Consider the following 17992-nt stretch of genomic DNA (forward strand, 5'->3'; position numbering starts at 1 on the left):
GGTGGCGGGCGCCTGTAGTCCCAGCTACTCGGGAGGCTGAGGCAGGAGAATGGCGTGAACCCGGGAGGCGGAGCTTGCAGTGAGCCGAGATTGCGCCACTGCACTCCAGCCTGGGGCACAGAGCGAGACTCTGTCTCAAAAAAAAAAAAAAAAAAAGAAAAAAGAAAAAAGAACTGAGCCAGAAAACAGCTGTAGGGGATTCAAGATCTGGCCCAGGGCAGGCCCCTAATGCACGCTTGCTGCCCACTGCTCTTACTATAAAGGAGAGATCTGTGCCCCACCAGAAAATGTATGTGAGGTGGTGCTGCATGCTTGCTCAAGTGCTCCCATCACCTCCTCTCCCTGACTCTTAAACTTAAGAATCACTGGTGTGGGGTGTAGCAGGGGACAGGGGACAATAAGAGGGGGAAGCTGGCCCAGGATGGCACGCACAGATGGAGGGAGCAGGGGACCACGCAGTCCCGCACCAGGATCACATCAACCCCACTAGGGAACAGAACCAGGAGGGAAAGTGCCCAAAGATTATAGGTCAGCAGGGAAGGGACGGCTTTGCCACGAGAGGTGGCCCCACAGGACTAACCTATATCTGCCATGTACTGATTGTCACCATGTACACAGCACAGAGCATGTACCGTGTAGCAGACACTGCATTGAATTATTTGCATGTTGAATGTCATCAAACCTTCTGGCAAATTTGTGTGGTGGGGGTCATTATGGGCATCGTGAAGACCAGAAAGGTGAAGTTTAGAGAGGATGCTAGAAGCCAACAGGAACTTGGAGGGAAGCAGGGGAAATGGAAACAGGAAGGCGACATTCCAGAGGGAGTTGCTTAAGGAAGGGGAGTCAAAACTGTGACTTGGCTGCTACAACCTGGAGTGATGGCTGTGGCGGTAGGGGTGGTGGAAGATGGTGGCACAGTCCATAGTGAGGAGATGAGAGGCGCTGGCCAGCCATGCAATGGTGAGTTTCATTTCCAAGACATGGAAGCTTTTTATGTGCATCTATGTCATCTCTCCAGCTATTCTCTACCTGTTCATAAGCGTGGTGTCTTCTCAGCCCTATCCTTCACCTTTCACAGAGCCGCACAGCCTTTTGTGTATAACAACTACCCCATCAATGTATTCTGGTGTCATACATAGGATGAGGTCAGCCTTGGGCAGCGAAGAAGAATGGAACCAGACTGCCTGGATTCAAACCTCAAATTCTGCCATTTCCTGGCTGTGGGGACTTAGGCAAGTGGCGTAACCTCTCTGGGTCTCAGCTTCCTTCTCCATAAACAGGGGAACAGTAATAGAACCTCCCGCATGAAGATGTCATGAGGATGAAATGAGTGGGTTGCTGTACAGCGCTTCCAACAGTGCCTGGTACATAGCGACACTCTACACAGGTTAGAGATCGTGGTCATTGTTTTGGTTAATGCAGAGGGGCAGTAGCCACAGGATCCAGAAATTTCATTGGTCAAAAGTCCACCCCAGGCTGGACGCGGTGGCTCACGCTTATAGTCGTAGGACTTTGGGAGACTGAGGCGGGCAGATCATCTGAGGTCAGGGGTTTGAGACAAGCCAGGCCAACATGGCAAAATCCTGTCTCTACTAAAAATACAAAAGTTAGCCAGGTGTGGTGGCTGATGCCTGTAATTCCAGCTTCTCAGGAGGCTGGGGCAGGAAAATTGCTTGAACCCAGGAGGCAGCGATTGCAGTGAGCGGAGATCGTGCAACTGCACTCCAGCCTGGGTGACAGAGCAAAACTGTGTCTCAAAAAAAAAAAAAAAAAAAAAAAAAAGGCCCACCCCTGGATGTGGGAACACAGTATTCTCAGATGGGATTTTAGATTCCTGCTGTGAATTCAGCTTCCCTGCCCTCCCTTCCTCGTCCCTCCAGAGGACAGGCAAAGCCAACACTGATTGGGATGCGTGGGCACCCACAGTAATCCTGGTGTCCCCCACGGAACCATCCATCCCCAGCATAGGGGAGCGAAAGTTACACTCCACAGACAGGTTGAAGGGGAGCGGAAGGTACTCACACTCCACAGACAGGTTGAAGGGGAGCGGAAGGTACTCACACTCCACAGACAGGTTGAAGGGGAGCGGAAGGTACTCACACTCCACAGACAGGTTGAAGGCGGTGGCCCTCTGGCCATACTGGTTCTCAGCCACGCACCAGTACTCTCCATCATCCTCGGGCGACACGGCCGGCAGCTCCAGCTGCAGCTCGCTCTCGTAGATGACTGTAGCCAGGATCTGCTTCTCCTTGAAGATGGTGAGAATAGGGTCCGGGTTGCTCTGCGTAGAGCACAAGATAGAGACCGTCTCCCCCTCTACGGCCACCATGGTCCCGTTCACCGTCGGCTTCCAGGGTGCATCTGAGGGGTGGGACGGGACTGATGGTCAGAACCCAGTAGGTGTTTCTGCCAGCCATCCCCAGATAGGACCCCAGATCCCACCCCAAACCTAGCACACCAGTTCAGGAAGGCTCAAGTGACCCCAGTCCCGGCTATATCGTTTCCAAGAACAGCAGCTCTGTAGCCAGAGTGCTTGTCTTCAGATCCCGACTCTACCCCTGCCCAGTTGTGTGTGGGCCCACGTCTTAACCTCTCTGGGCCTCACTTTTCTCATCTGGAAAATGGGCTTTATAATAGTTCCACCTTCATAGGGGTGATCATCCGACATTCACTGAGAACCTGCTGAGTGACAGGCATTGCTCTAGCTTGAACAAGGCCCATGTGGAAAGAGCAGATGTACTTAAATAAAATATATACTTTGTAAGATGGGAAGAAGTATGTAGAGAAAAATAAAGGGGCTGAGGGTATGGAAAATCAGGGTAGTTACAGTTTGGGATAGGATGATGGGGGAAGGCTTCAGCCAGCCTAGGAGGTGGGCAGAGCCAGCCATGGGAATACTGGGGAGAAAAGGGCATGTCAGAAGCACGCAGGAGGCCAGGCATGGAGGTTCATACCTGTAATTCCAGCACTTTGGGAAGCTGAGGCGGGCGGGTCACCTGAGGTCAGGAGATCGAGACCAGCTTGACCAACATGGTGAAATCCCGTCTCTACTAAAAATACAAAAATTAGGCCGAGCTCGCTGGCTCATGCCTGTAATCCCAGCACTTTGGGAGGCCAAGGCAGGCAGATCACGAGGTCAGGAGTTTGAGATTATCCTGGCCAACATGGTGAAACCCTGTCTCTACTAAAAATACAAAAATTAGCCAGGCGTGGTGGTGTGCGCCTGTAATCCTAGCTACTCAGGAAGCTGAGGCAGGAGAATTGCTTGAACCAGGAAGTGAGAGGTTGCAGTGAGCCAAGATTGCGCCACTGCACTCCAGCCTGGTGACAGAGTGAGACTCTGTCTCAAAAAAAAAAAAAAAAAAAAAGCCCACAGGAGCTATGGAGCAAATGTTGGCTGGGGCTGTCATTGTTAATATCCCCAGTGCTGGGCACTTTGCCTCAATACACATTTGTGAATGAATGAATGAAAGAATGAATGGTCTCTCCTTGGTTCTCAGCTAAGAATCCTCTTCTGACCAGCTCCCTTCTTGCAGGCCCAATAATATAAATTTGCATACAAGGGGCTGGGTGAGGCCTGAAGTCCCCTCAACCCTCTCATTAGAACTACAATGAAATTCATTTAAAAATGCGGATTCCTGGCCAGGCACAGTGGCTCACGCTTGTAATCCCAGCACTTTGGGAGGCTGAGGCGGGAGGATCACTTGAGCCCAGAAGTTTAAGACCAGGCCAGGGAACATATCCATTCTCTGTCTCTACAGAAAAATAGAAAAATTGGCTGGGTGTGGTGGCTCCTGCCTGTAGGCCCAGCAGTGCAGCAGGCTGAGGTGGGAGGCTCGCTTGAGCCCAAGAGTTTGAGACCAGCCTGGGCAACATAGCAAGATCCCAACTTTACAAAACAATTTAAAAATTAGCCTGGCGTTTGGTGGTGCACACCTGTAGGCCCAGCTGCTTGGGAGGCTGGGGTGGGAGGCTTGCTTGAGCCCAGGAGTTTGAGGGCAAGGGGTGCTATGATGGCACCACTACATTCCAGACTGGGCAACAGAGCAAGACCTTGTCTCCAAAAAAATTTCATAAAGTAAAATTTTCTGGGGCCAGGCCCACACCAAGTCCCAGAACAGCCAGGAGCTGCCCTCAGGAAGCTGCAGCTAACAGGCTTCCCAAGGAGGCAGGCCTGGGTCTCATCCTGGGAAGGAGGGTGAGGCAGAGCAGGTGTTCCCCAGATTCTTGTGCAAAGAACGAAGGTGCACATTGACCTACAACCCTCCTGTCCACCTTCCTCTCGACTGTGTTTATGGCCCGTCCCCTGCGGGGCTCAGCCCCTAATCGCCCTGGATGAGGCCTCTTTCCTTTATCTCTCAGCTGCAGGTGGGCGTGTGGACACACAGGGCAGGCCACTCACACATGACACTGAGCCCCACGGTGCGGTTGTCCTGGCCGTAGGCATTCTCGGCCAGGCAGGCGTAGACGCCGTCCTCGGCGGGGGTCACCTCCTCCAGCTCCAGGAGCAGGCTCTCGGCCACGGCCTCCCGGAGCACCGTCCCGTCCCGCATCCAGGTCAGCAGCGGCGGCGGGTTGCTGTCAGCCCCACAGAGCAGGCTCACGTGGGAGCCCTCGATGGCTTCCACCGAGGAGTTCATCTCCACAATCACCGGGGGGTCTGAGGCCCGCGACACAGCGACTTTAGTGAGCAGGTGCTGGGGACTCGGCCCACTGCCCTCTCCCCGCCAGCCCGGCCCAGCTTCCAAAACTGCCCGGCCCCGCCCTCAGCCTTGGCCCCACCCCGGGACTGCCTGGTTCCGCCCCCACCCCACCCCCCAATCCCTGTCTGGCCCTGGCCCCGGCCCCGCCCCATCACTGCCCGGCCCCGCCTCCGGCCCCATCCCCAGGTCCATCCCCTCCCTGGGCCCCGCCCCACCCCGCCCTGCCCGCACCCAGGCTCACACTTGACGTCCAGGCTGGCGTAGCCTTCGAACTGCAGGGTGGTGTTGGGGAAGGAGGCCTGGCAGCCCAGCCGGTGGCCGTTGGCCTCCCTCGTGGGCACGAAGTGCAGCAGCGACACCTGCACCCAGGTGCCCTCGTCCTCCCGCAGCCGGCCCAGCACAGCGGGCTCCCCCAGCCCCTCGTGGCCCAGCCAGCTCAGCTCAGGGCGCAGCTCTGGGCAGTTGTCTGGCACCATGCAGCTGACCTCCACTTCCGTGCCTGCCACCACTTCTGGGGGCACTACGATGTTGGGGGTGTCTATACGAGGCGGGGAAAGGAGGGCTGAGGAAGCAGCACTGGGCTACAGTCCCAGTCCCACCCCACCCACCCTCCTCCTTGTCCACCTCCATTGCTGGCAATGGTACGCCTCAACGGTACCGCCTCCGCTCCCTGCCTCCGGATCCAGAGTCCCCTTCACCCTTCCTCTTCTTGGTCACCCCGGAGCCCTCCACGGAGCCATCAGAGCACCATCGTAATGAAAATCACAGTGTCGTGGCCAGAGCACTTGACAGCGTTTAACTTGCCAGTCCCTCCCACGAAGTGAGAGGGCGAGTACTGTAATTTTGCTTACTTTGCAGATGAAGAAACTGAGGCTGCAGCTGGCACCAGGTAACACTGGCTACAAACCCCGTAGCTCTGGCAGTGTGGGCTCCCCACACCTCATCGTTTCCCAAGCGGCTCTCCTCTCCCATGCCTGCTTGGTTTACCCTCTGCCTGGCACGTGAGTGTGTGTGTGCAGGGGTGTGTGTGTGTGGTGTGGGTGTATGGTGCATGTGTGTAGTGTGATGTGTGTGGTTTGTGTAGTGTGTGGTGTGCTTGTGATGCATGTGTGTAGTGTGTGGGTAGCATGTGCAGTGTGTGGTTTGTGTGTATGGTATGTGTGCAGTGTGTGTTGTGTGTGTGATGTGCGGTTTGTGTGGTGTGAGTTTAGTGCGTGGTGTATGTGGTGTGTGGTCTGTGTCATGTGTGGTGTGTGTGATGTGGGGGTAGTACATGTATGTGTGCAGTGTGTGGGGGTGTTGTGCAATTTGGGTCGTGTGTGGTATGTGGTTTGTGTAGTACGTGGTGTATGTGTGTGTGGTGTGTGGTGTGTGTGGTGTGTGTGGTGTGAGTGTAGTATGTGATGTGTATGTGGTGTGTGGTTTGTATCATGTGTGATGTGTGTGCTGTGTGTAGCACGTGGTATGTGTGTGGTGTGTGGTAGTGCATGTATGTGTGCAAGTGTGTAGGGTGTAGTGTGTGTGGTTTGTGTAGCATGTGATTTGTGTGTAGTGTGTGGTGTGTGTTTGGTGTAGGGGTAGTGTCTGCAGTGTGTGTTGTGGTTAGTGTATGGTGTGTGTGTGCAGTGTGTGGTGGGTATAGTGTGTGGTTTGTGTGTGTGGTGTGTACATGGTGTCTGGTTTGTGTAGTGTGTGTGGTGTGTGTTTGGTGTGTGGCGTGTATTTGGTGTGTGGGTAGTGTGTAGGTAGAGTGTGCAGTGTGTGGTGTGTGGTTTGGGTAATGTGTGGTGTGTGTGCAGTGTATGGTTTGTGTAGTGCATGTTGTGCATGTTTGTTGTGTGTGGAGTGTGTGGTTTGTGTTGTGATGTGTGGGTAGTGCATATATATGTACAGTGTGTATACATAGGGTGTAGTGTGTGCATGGTTGGTGTAGTGTGTGCATGGTTTGTGTGGTGTGTAGTGTGTGGTGTGTGGGTAGCATGTTCAGTATGTGGTGTATGTATGTGGTGTGTGTACTGTGTGGTGTGTGTAGTGTGTGTGGCGTGTGGGCAGTGTGTGCAGTGTGTGGTGTGTAGTTTATGTGGTGTGTGGTGTGTGTGTGGTGTGTGGTTAGTATGTGCAATGTGTGGAGTGTGGTTTTTGTAGTGTGTGGTGTGTGTGGTGTGTGTTTGGTGTGGTGTGTGTGTGTGGGTTCTATGTGTGTAGCATGTGCAGTGTGTGGTGTGTGGTTTTTGTAGTGTGGTGTTTGTGTGTGTGATGTGTGTTTGGTGTGGTGTATGTGTGGTGTGTGGGTAGAGTGTGTGTAGCATATGCAGTGTGTGGTGTGTGGTTTGTGTAGTGCGGTGTGTGTTGTGTGTGTGTGGTGTGTGTGTGTGTGTTTTGTGTGTGGGCAGTGTGTAGGTAGCATGAACAGTGTGTGGTGTGTGGTTTTTGTAGTGTGTGATGCATGTGTAGTGTGTGATGTGTGTGTGGTGTGTGGTTTGTGTAGTGTGTGGTGGGTGTGGTGTGTGGGTAGTGTGTAGGTAGAGTGTGCAGTGTGTAGTGTGTGATTTCTGTAGAGTGGTGTGTGTGTGTGTACTGCACCTCTGCAGTCCCTTTCCGCACCAGGGTGAACCCAGCTGTCTCATAGGGACCCAGCACTGAGGGCTCCAAGCAGCAGTGCCACTCAAATGAGTGACTGCCTCATTTGAAATGAGGCAGGGGGATCCCCTGAAATCAGGCAGTGTGCCCTATTCTGATTGCTGTGTCTGGCCATAGCTGTATTCTATTTGGCTTAAAGGATTTAAAAAAAAAAAAATCTGAATCAGCAGCCAAAATTCAAGAATTAGGAGATTACACCAAAGAATCCAAAATTCTGGTTTATCTTGAAAACTCAGAACGCCTGACAGCCATGGCCCTGCTTTCTGTTGGCCAGAGCTAGAGGCCACATGCCAGGTGCTGCCCTGGGCACCTGACAGCATTTCACTCATTGCCTTAAGTGCTGTTCTTATCCCCATTTTCCAGAAGAGAAAACCAAGACCCAAGGAAGTTAAGTCATTTGCCCGAGGTCACTACGCTGAAGTGGGGACCCAGCAGCCTTGCCCCTACCCACTGGCCCCACTGCCTTTCTCCAGGTGTTTCCAAAAGAGTAGGAGCACCTGTTTCCCTCTGAGGCTAGCAAGACTATTCTGGGGCCCTGCTTTGTTCATGTGTGTCATCAGCATGGTCTGCGTGGGCCTTGAGGTTTGCACCCCCAGCCAAATCAGCACCTCCCAGATCTGCCATCCAGGCCTGCTGGGGAAGGTGTGGGGAGGCCTTCCGGCCACACTCCTTCCTGCCCCGCTGCCGCAGCCCCCGGTGCCTGCACAACCGCTGGGGACTCACTGATGATGTCCAGGACGCTGTGCTCTGAGAAGGTGTACTGGTTGTAGCCGCCCAGGTCCCCACGGAAATAGTACTTCCCGCCCAGCTCGGGGCTGACGTTGCTGAGCAGGAGGGTGCAGTTGCGCAGGCCCAGGTCCCCCAGGAGGCGGCTGCGGCCCTGGAAGCTCTCGTGGACCACTTGGGTGCGCGACTTGAAGACCACCGGAGGGTAGTTCTTGGGGTAGGGGCTATTGAAGTACCAGACGCCATGCACCACGGCGGGCCGCAGCTCATCCGGGAAGTCAAAGCGGCAGGGGATGGAGACGCACGTGCCTTCGAAGGCCGAGATGGACGAGGGCATCCAGGCACCCCAGTGACCCCCTCGGGAGGCTGCAGGCAAGCAGGAGAGCTGAAGTTCAGGGACACATCCTACCTGATCACCCCCTCCAGCTCCCATCCCCGACCACATGCCAGGGGGTGCAGGGACCCACCTCCAACCTGCTCAGGGGCCAAGGCCCTTGGGTCCCCAGCACCTGTCGGCCATTACCTGAAATCATAATCCAGAACAGAGGCAGTGCCGTGAGGAATATCATTCTGTACAGCAAGTGAGTGATCGCTGGAAAGGGAGAGGAGAGGGTTAAAGGCTGGGGGAAGTGAAAGGGGGTGTTCCATGTGGCCTTCAGGAAGGGGCTCATTCACATGCTAGCTGCTGCTGCTATTATTATCTATTTATGCGTTTATTTACTTGTTTTTCTGAGACAGGGTCTTGGCTGGAATGCAGTGGCACAATCACAGCTCACTATAGCCTCGAAATCCTGAGCTCGTGTCATCCTCCTGTCTCAGCTTCTGGTGTGCTCCACCACACCCAGTTAATTTTTCTTCTTTTTTTGTGGAAATGGGGCGGGAGGGGTCTCACTATGTTGCCCAGGCTGGTCTTGAACTCCTGGCCTCCGGCAATATTCCTGCCTTGGCTTCCCAAAGGATTACCGGTGTAAATCACCTTGCTGGTCTGCTGATATTTTTTTGACTTTTTACTTTTTGAGATGGGGTCTCAGCTCTGTCGCCCAGGCTGAAATGCAATGGTGCAATCATGGCTCACTCCCTGCAGCTTCAATCTCCCAGGCTTACGCGATGCTCCAGAGTAGCTGGGTCCTCAGGTGCACACCACCATGCCTGGCTAATTTTATTGTAGTTTATTTATTTTGTTATTTATTTATTTATTTTTAGAGATGGGAGTCTTGCCATATTCCACGTTGCTCAGACTGGTCTCAAACTCCTTGGCTCAAGCGATTCTCCTGCCTCAGCCTCCCAAAGTGTAGGGATTACAGGCGTGAGCCACCTCACTTGACCTGCTGCTATTACTTATAATTACAAACCCTTCGATGGCATTGGCCATGCGCCAGCCCTCATTGCTTATTCTGCTGTCTTAACTCATTTGATCTCTTTGAGGAAGATGCATTATCCTCATTTTGTAGCTGAGGTCCAGAAAGGTTAAGTGACTCGCCCAAGGCCACACAGTCGGTCTGCAGTCTTAGCCGCATGCCCTGTCTCTGTGCAGTGATGATGTGCTGATCAGTATCTTTGTCATTATGATGGCCCTGGAGAGCTCCAGCAAGTAAGAACCAGAGAGCCAAGGCAGGGCCAGCATTGCAAAGCGGAAGCAAGGGAAGAGAATTGGTACCCTGCCCCTCACCTGAGTGTCCCTGAGTTGGGAACGTCTTCTGGGTCCACCTGAAGCTGCCAGACAGCCTGCAACAAGAGTCACTCAGGTGCAAGGGGGTGGGATCGGGGCCCCCAACCCGCCCTCGCTTCAGTATCTCCTGCATGGGTTGTGATCTGTTGTCAGGCTGCCCGTGTGGCCTCCCATCGTGCCTGGGAACCTCCCACACAGCCTCGAAGCCACTCTCTGGCAACAACTCCCCACAAGCTGGGGTGTGGGAGAACTGTGGGGAGGGAAGGGGGGAACGGCCGCATCGGGGTACGGGGGTGAGGCAGAGGGGTGTGGCGAGTGGAGTGAGGGAGCAGATGTCCCACGGCCGGGGCCTGGGGGTGGCGGGCAGGGACCCAGCGCCATCAATGACTGGGTTTCACAACATCAGCATTCCCGACATGCCGCGTGAATTCCTGCCGCCCTCTCCCACCCCACAGACGGCCCCTGGTGTCTGCACCCTCACCAGAAGCTGGTCCCCGGTACAAAAGAGTCCTGTTCCCTCGGGGAGAGGATGCTTTAGCCTGCGGGGGGCTTTCAGGGTGGGTGGGGAGTGAGAAAGGGGTCAGGCACTCCTGACTGGGCTTTGCGCGGGGCCAGGAAGGCCCAGGGTGGGGGCTAGCGAGCCCCTGGCACCCTGCTGCTCCGTGGGTTGCCTTGGGGTTGGAGCCAGGGTTTCCAAGTGATTGCTTTTCCCAGCCTTCACCACCCTCTTCCCACGGACAGAGACGCGTGCACACACATATCCAATCGCCGGGATGAAATGTGACAGATGTAGCCCCAGTCAGAAGGGGCAGGCACACACAGCAGAGACTCATGCGGACACTCAGACAGGACCCTGAACACACAGACAGGCACGGGGACCCCTGTGCCCACAGAGATGGGCTGGCACTCACACAGTTCCCGAGGCATGCGTGTAGTGCCCCTGCTGCTGTCCACACACACCTGGACAGACATAGACCGTGCGCGCGCACACACACACACACACAGCCCTGCATGCATGGCAGGCTGACAAAGATGCAAGGAACTGCACACACACACTGAGGATGGCTACACACGGGTCCAGCCAGACACGCGCCAGTGGACACCTGGCCAACGCTGCCCTTGCACCTGTGACGGGAAGGTACAGGTGAGAGATGCAGATAAGGATGAGCACATGCCCGGGCAGACATGAAACCATCAGGTAAATCATGTACTCTTAACAGCGGGGAAAGCCAGTTCTCGGGATGGGGGCCAAATCAACCTCAGCTGTTACAATGTGTGTGGTCACAGTCCATAAACATATGTACAGCAGATCTGTTGGGTTAAAATGTCAAGGGAAGGATGAGATGAGGACAAATGCATCTAGAAAGTTTCCTTAGTTGGGGCCGGGCGCAGTGGTTCACGCCTGTAATCCCAGCACTTTGGAAGGCCAAGTTGGGAGAATCTCTTGTGCCCAGAAGTTTAAAACCAGCCTGGGCAATATAGTGAGAGTACTGTCTCTTAAAAACATAGTAATAAAAAATAAAAAGTTTCCTTAGTGGGGATTAATGAATAAAAGTTGACTGAGGCTCACAGAGGAAGGTGCATGGGCAGCCGTGTATGTGTGTGTGTGCGCGTGCACACACACACACACACACAGCTGTTGGGTGCCCAGGTGCTAGAATGCAGTCACTCACAGTCCATTGCCCCATCCACCTCCCAGATTGCAGACTGCAGGTGTCTGATCACCTGGACATCCTTCCATTCTTCAGCCAGACCCAGACCTTCTCCACCCCATCTGCCCCGCACTTGGGAACCCCAAGGAAACCTCTCCTGCAAAACCTTCACCCACAAGGGGTGCTGAGGGGGGCCCTTTGTTCTTTCTCTCTGCGGTTTCTTCCCAGAGCCCCATCGCTGCCCCAGTGATGGTCCCAGCCCATCCCCAGAGCAGCTCCAAGCCACACCCTCCTGCATCCTAAATCAGTGGCGGTGCACAGCGACGCTTCCTCACCCAGAGCACCTGGGTGCCTGCTCACATCTGGGTGCCACTGCCCCGGCGCCCTGCTCCCCATGCCCCGGCCTCCCTGCCATCATACTCACTTGGACGCAGTTGCTTCTGCACCTCTGCTCCGCCGGCCCAGCTCGCAGTCCCCTGCCTCCCAGGGTCTAGGCCCCCACTTGCCAGCCCCTCCCCTCCCCCTGGGTGCCAGGGGCCGCCTGCCTCCAGGGCCCAGCTCCTCCCTACCCCCGGGGGAGGGGGGCACAAAAGGGCCCTTGTCACCACAGGGCTCGGACTGGGCAGCCTGACGCTTGGGTTCTCCTAGCTCCTTCCTGGAGGGGTTGGGGGTGGCTGCCTTGCTCTCTCCCCATCCTCCATCCCTGAACACCCTGATTCTGGGTCCTGGGGAGGGGGGGCAGTCTAACCTCTTTGGAAGTCCCAGGCTGAGGGACAGAGGCATTGTCCTCAGGGAATCATAGTGGCAACATTAGGTGGGCAGCAGAAGGAGACAGGTCCTTTCCACCCTCAACGTCAGTGCCACCTCCTCTTGCCATCTGAAATGACCTTCCGTGTTCACCAACTCCTTTCATGAGAACATGACCTCCACCAGGCCAGAAGCCTTGTCTTGGATATTCTCAATCCATCCCCGCTCATAGACAAGTTCCTGGCAGGCAGTTGAGCTTAATAAACAGCATGGGTGGTTGAATGTGTTCCCCAGAGCCCCGGGGTACCTTCAGACTCAGGGCCTGGGCACCTGCTGCTCATTCTTCATGGAAAGCAGTCCCCACTCCATAGCACTCCCCGCTCTGGCACTGGCTGCCGTTCACCCGTCCTGTAGGCTCAGCAGCCCGGGTGCCGCTTCCCCGGGAAGCTTTCCCATCTTCCCCCATTAGCCAGGCCCCTCCATTGCAATGCTGTCCTTTCCTTCTGTAGCCTTGGCAGGCTGGCCCGTGTGCACCCTAGGTCTGCCCGCCTCTGCCTCCCACTAACCCAGGAGCTCTCAGAGGCAGGGGCTCACCAGAAACCTATCTGCCACTCTTCTGTCCCCTGGAGCAGTGTGCTTGGTGCACAGAGGACTGTGCTGACCGAGTTGGGCGAGGACCTTCTGAGTGCAGATTCCACCCCTTGGTCACGACTTTTGCCAGGTGGGTGGGGGCTTGGGACAGCTGGAGGTGGCGTGACAAAGTGCAGCAGTGATTTCACCATGAGCTGTTCAGCCGCACTGGGACATCTCCTCTCCTCCTTCAGGCCAGAGCAGTGGCGGGAGGGGGGTCCTCGCTCTCAAGGGAGAACCCAGGGGATGAGGGGCGGGGAAATCCCTCAGACCAGGGAGAGAAGTGTTGTGGGGATGTGAGGGAGTTGGAGGGGGAGGGGGAGTCCCACCCCCACCCCAGGCTTCATGATGTCAGACTCTGCCCGTGCCTTTCCCAGTCCGGGACAAAGACCCATTGAGAGTTGGGTGGGGCTTGAACGCCTGGGTCCTGGAGAAGAGAGGGGCCTGGTGCCTGGGCTTTGGTGGTGGTGGTTGGGGTGACAAGGAGATCCTGGAGGTATTTGCATGTCCCAGCCTTCAGCATCAACACCCACCTCGTTGGAGCTGGAGTTGTGTGCTGGTGTAGTGTGAGGCTCCATCTCCTCCCTGGGTGTGAACTGAAGGCTGTTGCTGGGGAGAGGACAGCGTCCCACAGGAGCACTCGCAATAGTCGCTGACATCTGCAACTTGGGTCTCCAGGAGCCCTGTGGGAGCGAGGCAGCTGGAGCCCGTGAGAGGAAGGGGCTGGGTGAGAGGACCTGTGACTGGCGGGCAGGTACACTGTCTAAGAGGACAACCGACCTGCAGATCCAGTGGCCGGTGCTGCCGCATCAGCTGATCTCTTACGAGAAAGCAGGTGTATCAGTTTTCCAGGACTGTTACAACAAAGTTTCACAAACTGGGTGGCTTAAAAACCAGAATTGAGGCCAGGCACGGTGGCTCACACCTGTAATCCCAATGCTTTGGGAGGCCGAGGTGGGTGGATCATGAGGTCAGGAGATCGAGACCATCTTGGCTAACACGGTGAAATCCTGTCTACTGAAAATACAAAAAAATTAGCCGGGCGTGGTGGCGGGCTCCTGTAGTCCCAGCTACTCAGGAGGCTGAGGCAGGAGAATGGCGTGAACCTGGGAGGCAGAGCTTGCAGTGGGCGGAGACTCCTCCACTGCACTCCAGGCTGGGCGACAGAGCAAGACTCCAACTCAATAAATAAATAAATAAATAAATAAATAAATAAATTTTTTTAAAAAACCGCCAGCATTGAGCTTGAATTCCAAGATCAACAAGATCAAGGTGCTGGCAGCATTGGTTCCTTCTGAGGGTGTGAGGATCTTTTCTGGGCCTCTCTCTGTATGGCATCTTCATCTTCACATGCTCTTCCCCCTGTATTCACCCCTGCCCAGATTTGCCATTTATTTATTTATTTATTTTTGAGACATAGTCTTGCTTTGTCATGGAGGCTGGAGTGCAGTGGTGCAATCATAGCTCACTGCCACCTCGACCCTCCAGATTCAAGCGATTCTCCTGCTTCAGCCTCTCAACAGTAACTGGGACTACTGGCTTTTTTTTTTTTTTTTTTTTTTTTTTGGTAGAGACATGGTCTTACTATATTGCCCAGGCTGGTCTTGAATTCCTGAGCTCAAGAGGTCCTCCTGTGTTGGCCTCCCAAAGTGCTGGGATTACAGGCGTGAGCCCCCACACCCTGTCAGATTTCCCGTTTTTATAAGGAAACCAGTTCTATTGGCTCAGGATTCGCCCATCTCGTTTTAACTTGATTACCTCCGTGAAGACCCTGCCTCCAACTAAGGTCACATTCTGAGCTACTAGGGATTAGGACTTCAATGTGACTTTGGAATTCCTAGCAACAGGAATTCAGAAGGAAGCTCTCGGCCATGGGGAGCTCTCACTTAAAGCTTAAAGCTCTCGTAGACAGGGGCTGAGGCTTGATCCATCCAAGGGTCCTTGCTGTCCTCAGACAATGCTGGCAGCTTCACAACCAGTCCTCCGCAGGACTGCGGCTTGCTCAAAATGCAAGTTCAAGGGCCCCACCTTGCACCTGTGGAATCAGAAATTCTGGAGGCCCAGTTATCTGCATTTTGTATGTTTATTTATTTTACAGACAGAGTGTCACTGTGTCACCCAGGCTGGAGTGCAGTGGTGCCATCATAGGTCACTGCAGCCTTGAATTCCTGGCCTCAAGTAATCCTCCCGTCTCAACCTCGTAAACTACTAGGATTATAAATGTGTTCCACCACACCCAGCCTCATCTGCATTTTATTTTTATTTATTTATTTATTTGATTTTTTTTGAGACAGAGTCTCATTCTGTCACACAAGCTAGAGTGCAGTGGCATGGTCTTGGCTCACCACAGCCTCTGCCTCCCAGGTTCAAGCAATTCTTATGCCTCAGTCTCCCGAGTAGCTGGGACTACACGTGTGTACCACCACCACCACATCCAGCTAATTTTTGCATTTTTAGTAGAGGCGGGCTTTCACCGTGTTGGTCAGGCTGGTCTCGAACTCCTGGCCTCAAGTGATCCTCCAGCCTCAGCTTCCTAAAGTGCTGGGATTACAGGCTTGAGCCACTGCACCTGGCCGCATCTGCATTTTTACAGGCCCTCCAGGAGATTTTGAGCACGCTGAAGTTTGAGTATCTCTGCTTTATATGTTCTCCCGTCTCTCTAGGATCACCCCCAGAGAACTGCTTGCTCGGGAGAGAAGAGCACCCCATGTCATTAAGTGTAATTCCTGATTTCAGGTTTCCCACCTACCAGGAGGGAGGCCTCCACCATCCCCTGTCAATATGAATCCTTTACATTGAGGAAGCATTGGACAGTTTCCAAAGCAATTTCACACTCATCCCCTTTGTTGAGCAACTCTAGAGCCAGATAAGCTAAGTCCTGTACAGATGCTTCTGTGTTTCTTTTGTTTTTTGTTTTTGTTTTTGTTTTTGTTTTTGTTTTGAGATGGAGTCTCGTTCTGTCACCCAGGCTGGAGTGCAGTGGCATGATCTTGGCTCAGTGCAACCTCTGCCTCCCGGGTTCAAGTGATTCTCCTGCCTCAGCCTCCTGAGTAGCTGAGATTATTTTTAGGTGTGCGCCAACACGCCCGGCTAATTTTTGTATTTTCAGTAGAGATGGGGTTTCACCATGTTGGCCAGGCTGGTCTCAAACTCCTGACCTCAGGTGATCCACCTGCCTCAGCCTCCCAAAGTGCTGGGATTACAGGCGTGAGCCACTGCACCCAGGGCTTCTGTTCTTTTAAAGGTAAGGAGAGGCCAGGCATGGTGGATCACACCTGTAGTCCCAGCATTTTGGGAGGCTGAAGTGGGAGGACCATTTGAGGCCATGAGTTTGAGACCCACCTGGGCAACACAGCCAGATCCACATCTCTACACAAAATACAAAACTTTAGCGGGGTGTGGTGATAGGCACCTGTGGTCCCAGCTACTCAGGAGGCAGAGGTGGGAGGATTGCTTGAGCCCAGGAGGTCAAGGCTGCAGTGAGCCATGATCACACCACTACACTTCAACCTGGGCTATGGAGCAAGACCCAGACTAAAAAAATAAAATAAAAAATACGGATGAGGAGGTGGAGCTCCGGATACGAACAAGATGCATGCATGATGTTATAGCTAATAAGAAGCCAAGCTCACCACAACTCCCCTCTCCCTACCCCTCAGTCTTCATTCAGGAAACCTCCCCTCCCAGGGGACAAGCCTCCATGGATTCCAAAGCGAAGGCAGACGTTGGTGGTGCACTGGGACTCATCTGGCTCCCAGCTGGGCTTAGTTTGGCTCACAGAATGTTAATGTAAAAAGACAAATTCCTTGGCTCAGTTGCCAATACTGTAAAAGCAAGAAATCGCAAATAAAAATAGGAATTCCCACCTTCTCTTGACGAAATCAGAAGCTCTAGCCAGGTTTGCCTGCTTTGGGCGCGGCAGCCATGCCTTGGAGCCCTCTCCCGCCAAGCCTGGGCCTTCCCACTCTCTGCCCACACCCAACATTGAGGCTGAATGACCAATGCCCTTTACCATCAAGTGAGAGCTGTTGCTTCCTAGGAGCTAAGAAGACTGTGAAATACAGCTCCTATCTCTGTTTCTATCAAATGTGGGCGGGCTGGGCACGGTGGCTCACGCCTGTAATCACAACACTTTGAGTGGCTGAGGCGGGTGGATCACTTGAGGTTAGGCGTTTAAGACCAGCTTGGCCAACATGGTGAAACCCCGTCTCTACTCAAAATATGAAAATTAGCCAGGCAAGGTGGCGGGCGCCTGTAGTCCCAGCTGTTCAGGAGGTCGAGGCAGGAGAACCACTTGAAACTGGGAGGTGGAGGTTGCAGTGAGCCGAGATCGCACCACTGCACTCCAGCCTGGGCGACAGAGTGAGACCTTGTCTCAAAAATAAATACATAAATAAATAAGTAATAGAAATATTTTCCCAGTTTCAGTTTCTAATACATCAGGCAACTAGAGATATAGCCCACTTCAACAAGAGCTTTTTGGAGTCCTCAATAATTTCTCAGAATGTAAAGGGGTCCTAAGACTGAAAGGTGTGAGGGCCACGGCCCTCAGAGGCCATCCAGGTGTAGTGAATGAGCGAGATACAGGGGATTGTTACATGAGAGCATCTTAAGTTGTATTCTTTCAGGAAGGGCACACTTTGCACGTGAAACATATAGGAATATGGTTCACCTCCACAAGACACTGAGTTCCTGCCCATTCTTTTTTTTCTTTCTTTCTTTCTTTCTTTTTTTTTTTTTTTTTTTTTTGAGACAGGGTCTCACTCCATCACCTAGGCTGAAGTGCAGCAGTGCTATCTTGGCTCACTGTAACCTCCACCTCCAGGGTTCAAGTGATTCTCCTGCCTCAGCCTCCTGACTAGCTGGGATTATAGGCACATGCCACCATGCCTGGCTAATTTTTGTAGAGATGGTGTTTCACCATGTTGGCTAGGCTGGTCTTGAACTCCTGACCTCAAGTGATCCACCTGCCTCAGCCACCCAAAGTGCTGTAGGCGTGAATCACTGTCCCTGTCTCCTCCCATTCTTAAAAGCTGTATCACTCTCATTTTGGTTGCCCGACTTTTTTCTTTTTTGACACCGAGTCTTCTTCTGGAACTCCCAGTCTTTAACGATCCTCCCACCTCAGCCTCCTGAGTAGCTGGGACCATGTAACCGCATTGGGCTAGAAAGAGGGACATTTAAAAGCATGAGATACACCAGCACACAATCCATTAGCCATCTGC

The 17992-nt window shown here is 53.7% G+C and overlaps 1 protein-coding gene across 3 annotated transcripts in view; it reads right to left on the reverse strand.

Annotated features, from left to right (window-relative positions):
* MAG (myelin associated glycoprotein) overlaps positions 1–11972 on the reverse strand; it is a 26087-nt gene extending 14115 nt beyond the window's left edge. For 2 of the 3 annotated variants that reach the window (XM_025368522.1, XM_025368524.1), the window contains exons 1-7: positions 11815–11972; positions 9739–9794; positions 8593–8661; positions 8067–8435; positions 4945–5241; positions 4403–4660; positions 2101–2361 (exon numbers count right to left, since the gene is read on the reverse strand). In XM_025368522.1, the coding sequence (XP_025224307.1) occupies positions 2101–2361; positions 4403–4660; positions 4945–5241; positions 8067–8435; positions 8593–8638 (1231 nt within the window). In that variant the 5' untranslated portion in view covers positions 8639–8661; positions 9739–9794; positions 11815–11972. Of the gene's footprint in view, positions 1–2100; positions 2362–4402; positions 4661–4944; positions 5242–8066; positions 8436–8536; positions 8662–9738; positions 9795–11814 lie in introns of all 3 variants that reach the window. The other variant, XM_025368523.1, reaches the window with a different exon arrangement.
* Between the last annotated feature and the right edge of the window lie 6020 nt (positions 11973–17992).

The sequence above is a fragment of the Theropithecus gelada genome, chromosome 19, assembly GCF_003255815.1.
Source record: "Theropithecus gelada isolate Dixy chromosome 19, Tgel_1.0, whole genome shotgun sequence".
NCBI classification, from domain to species: Eukaryota; Metazoa; Chordata; class Mammalia; order Primates; family Cercopithecidae; genus Theropithecus; species Theropithecus gelada.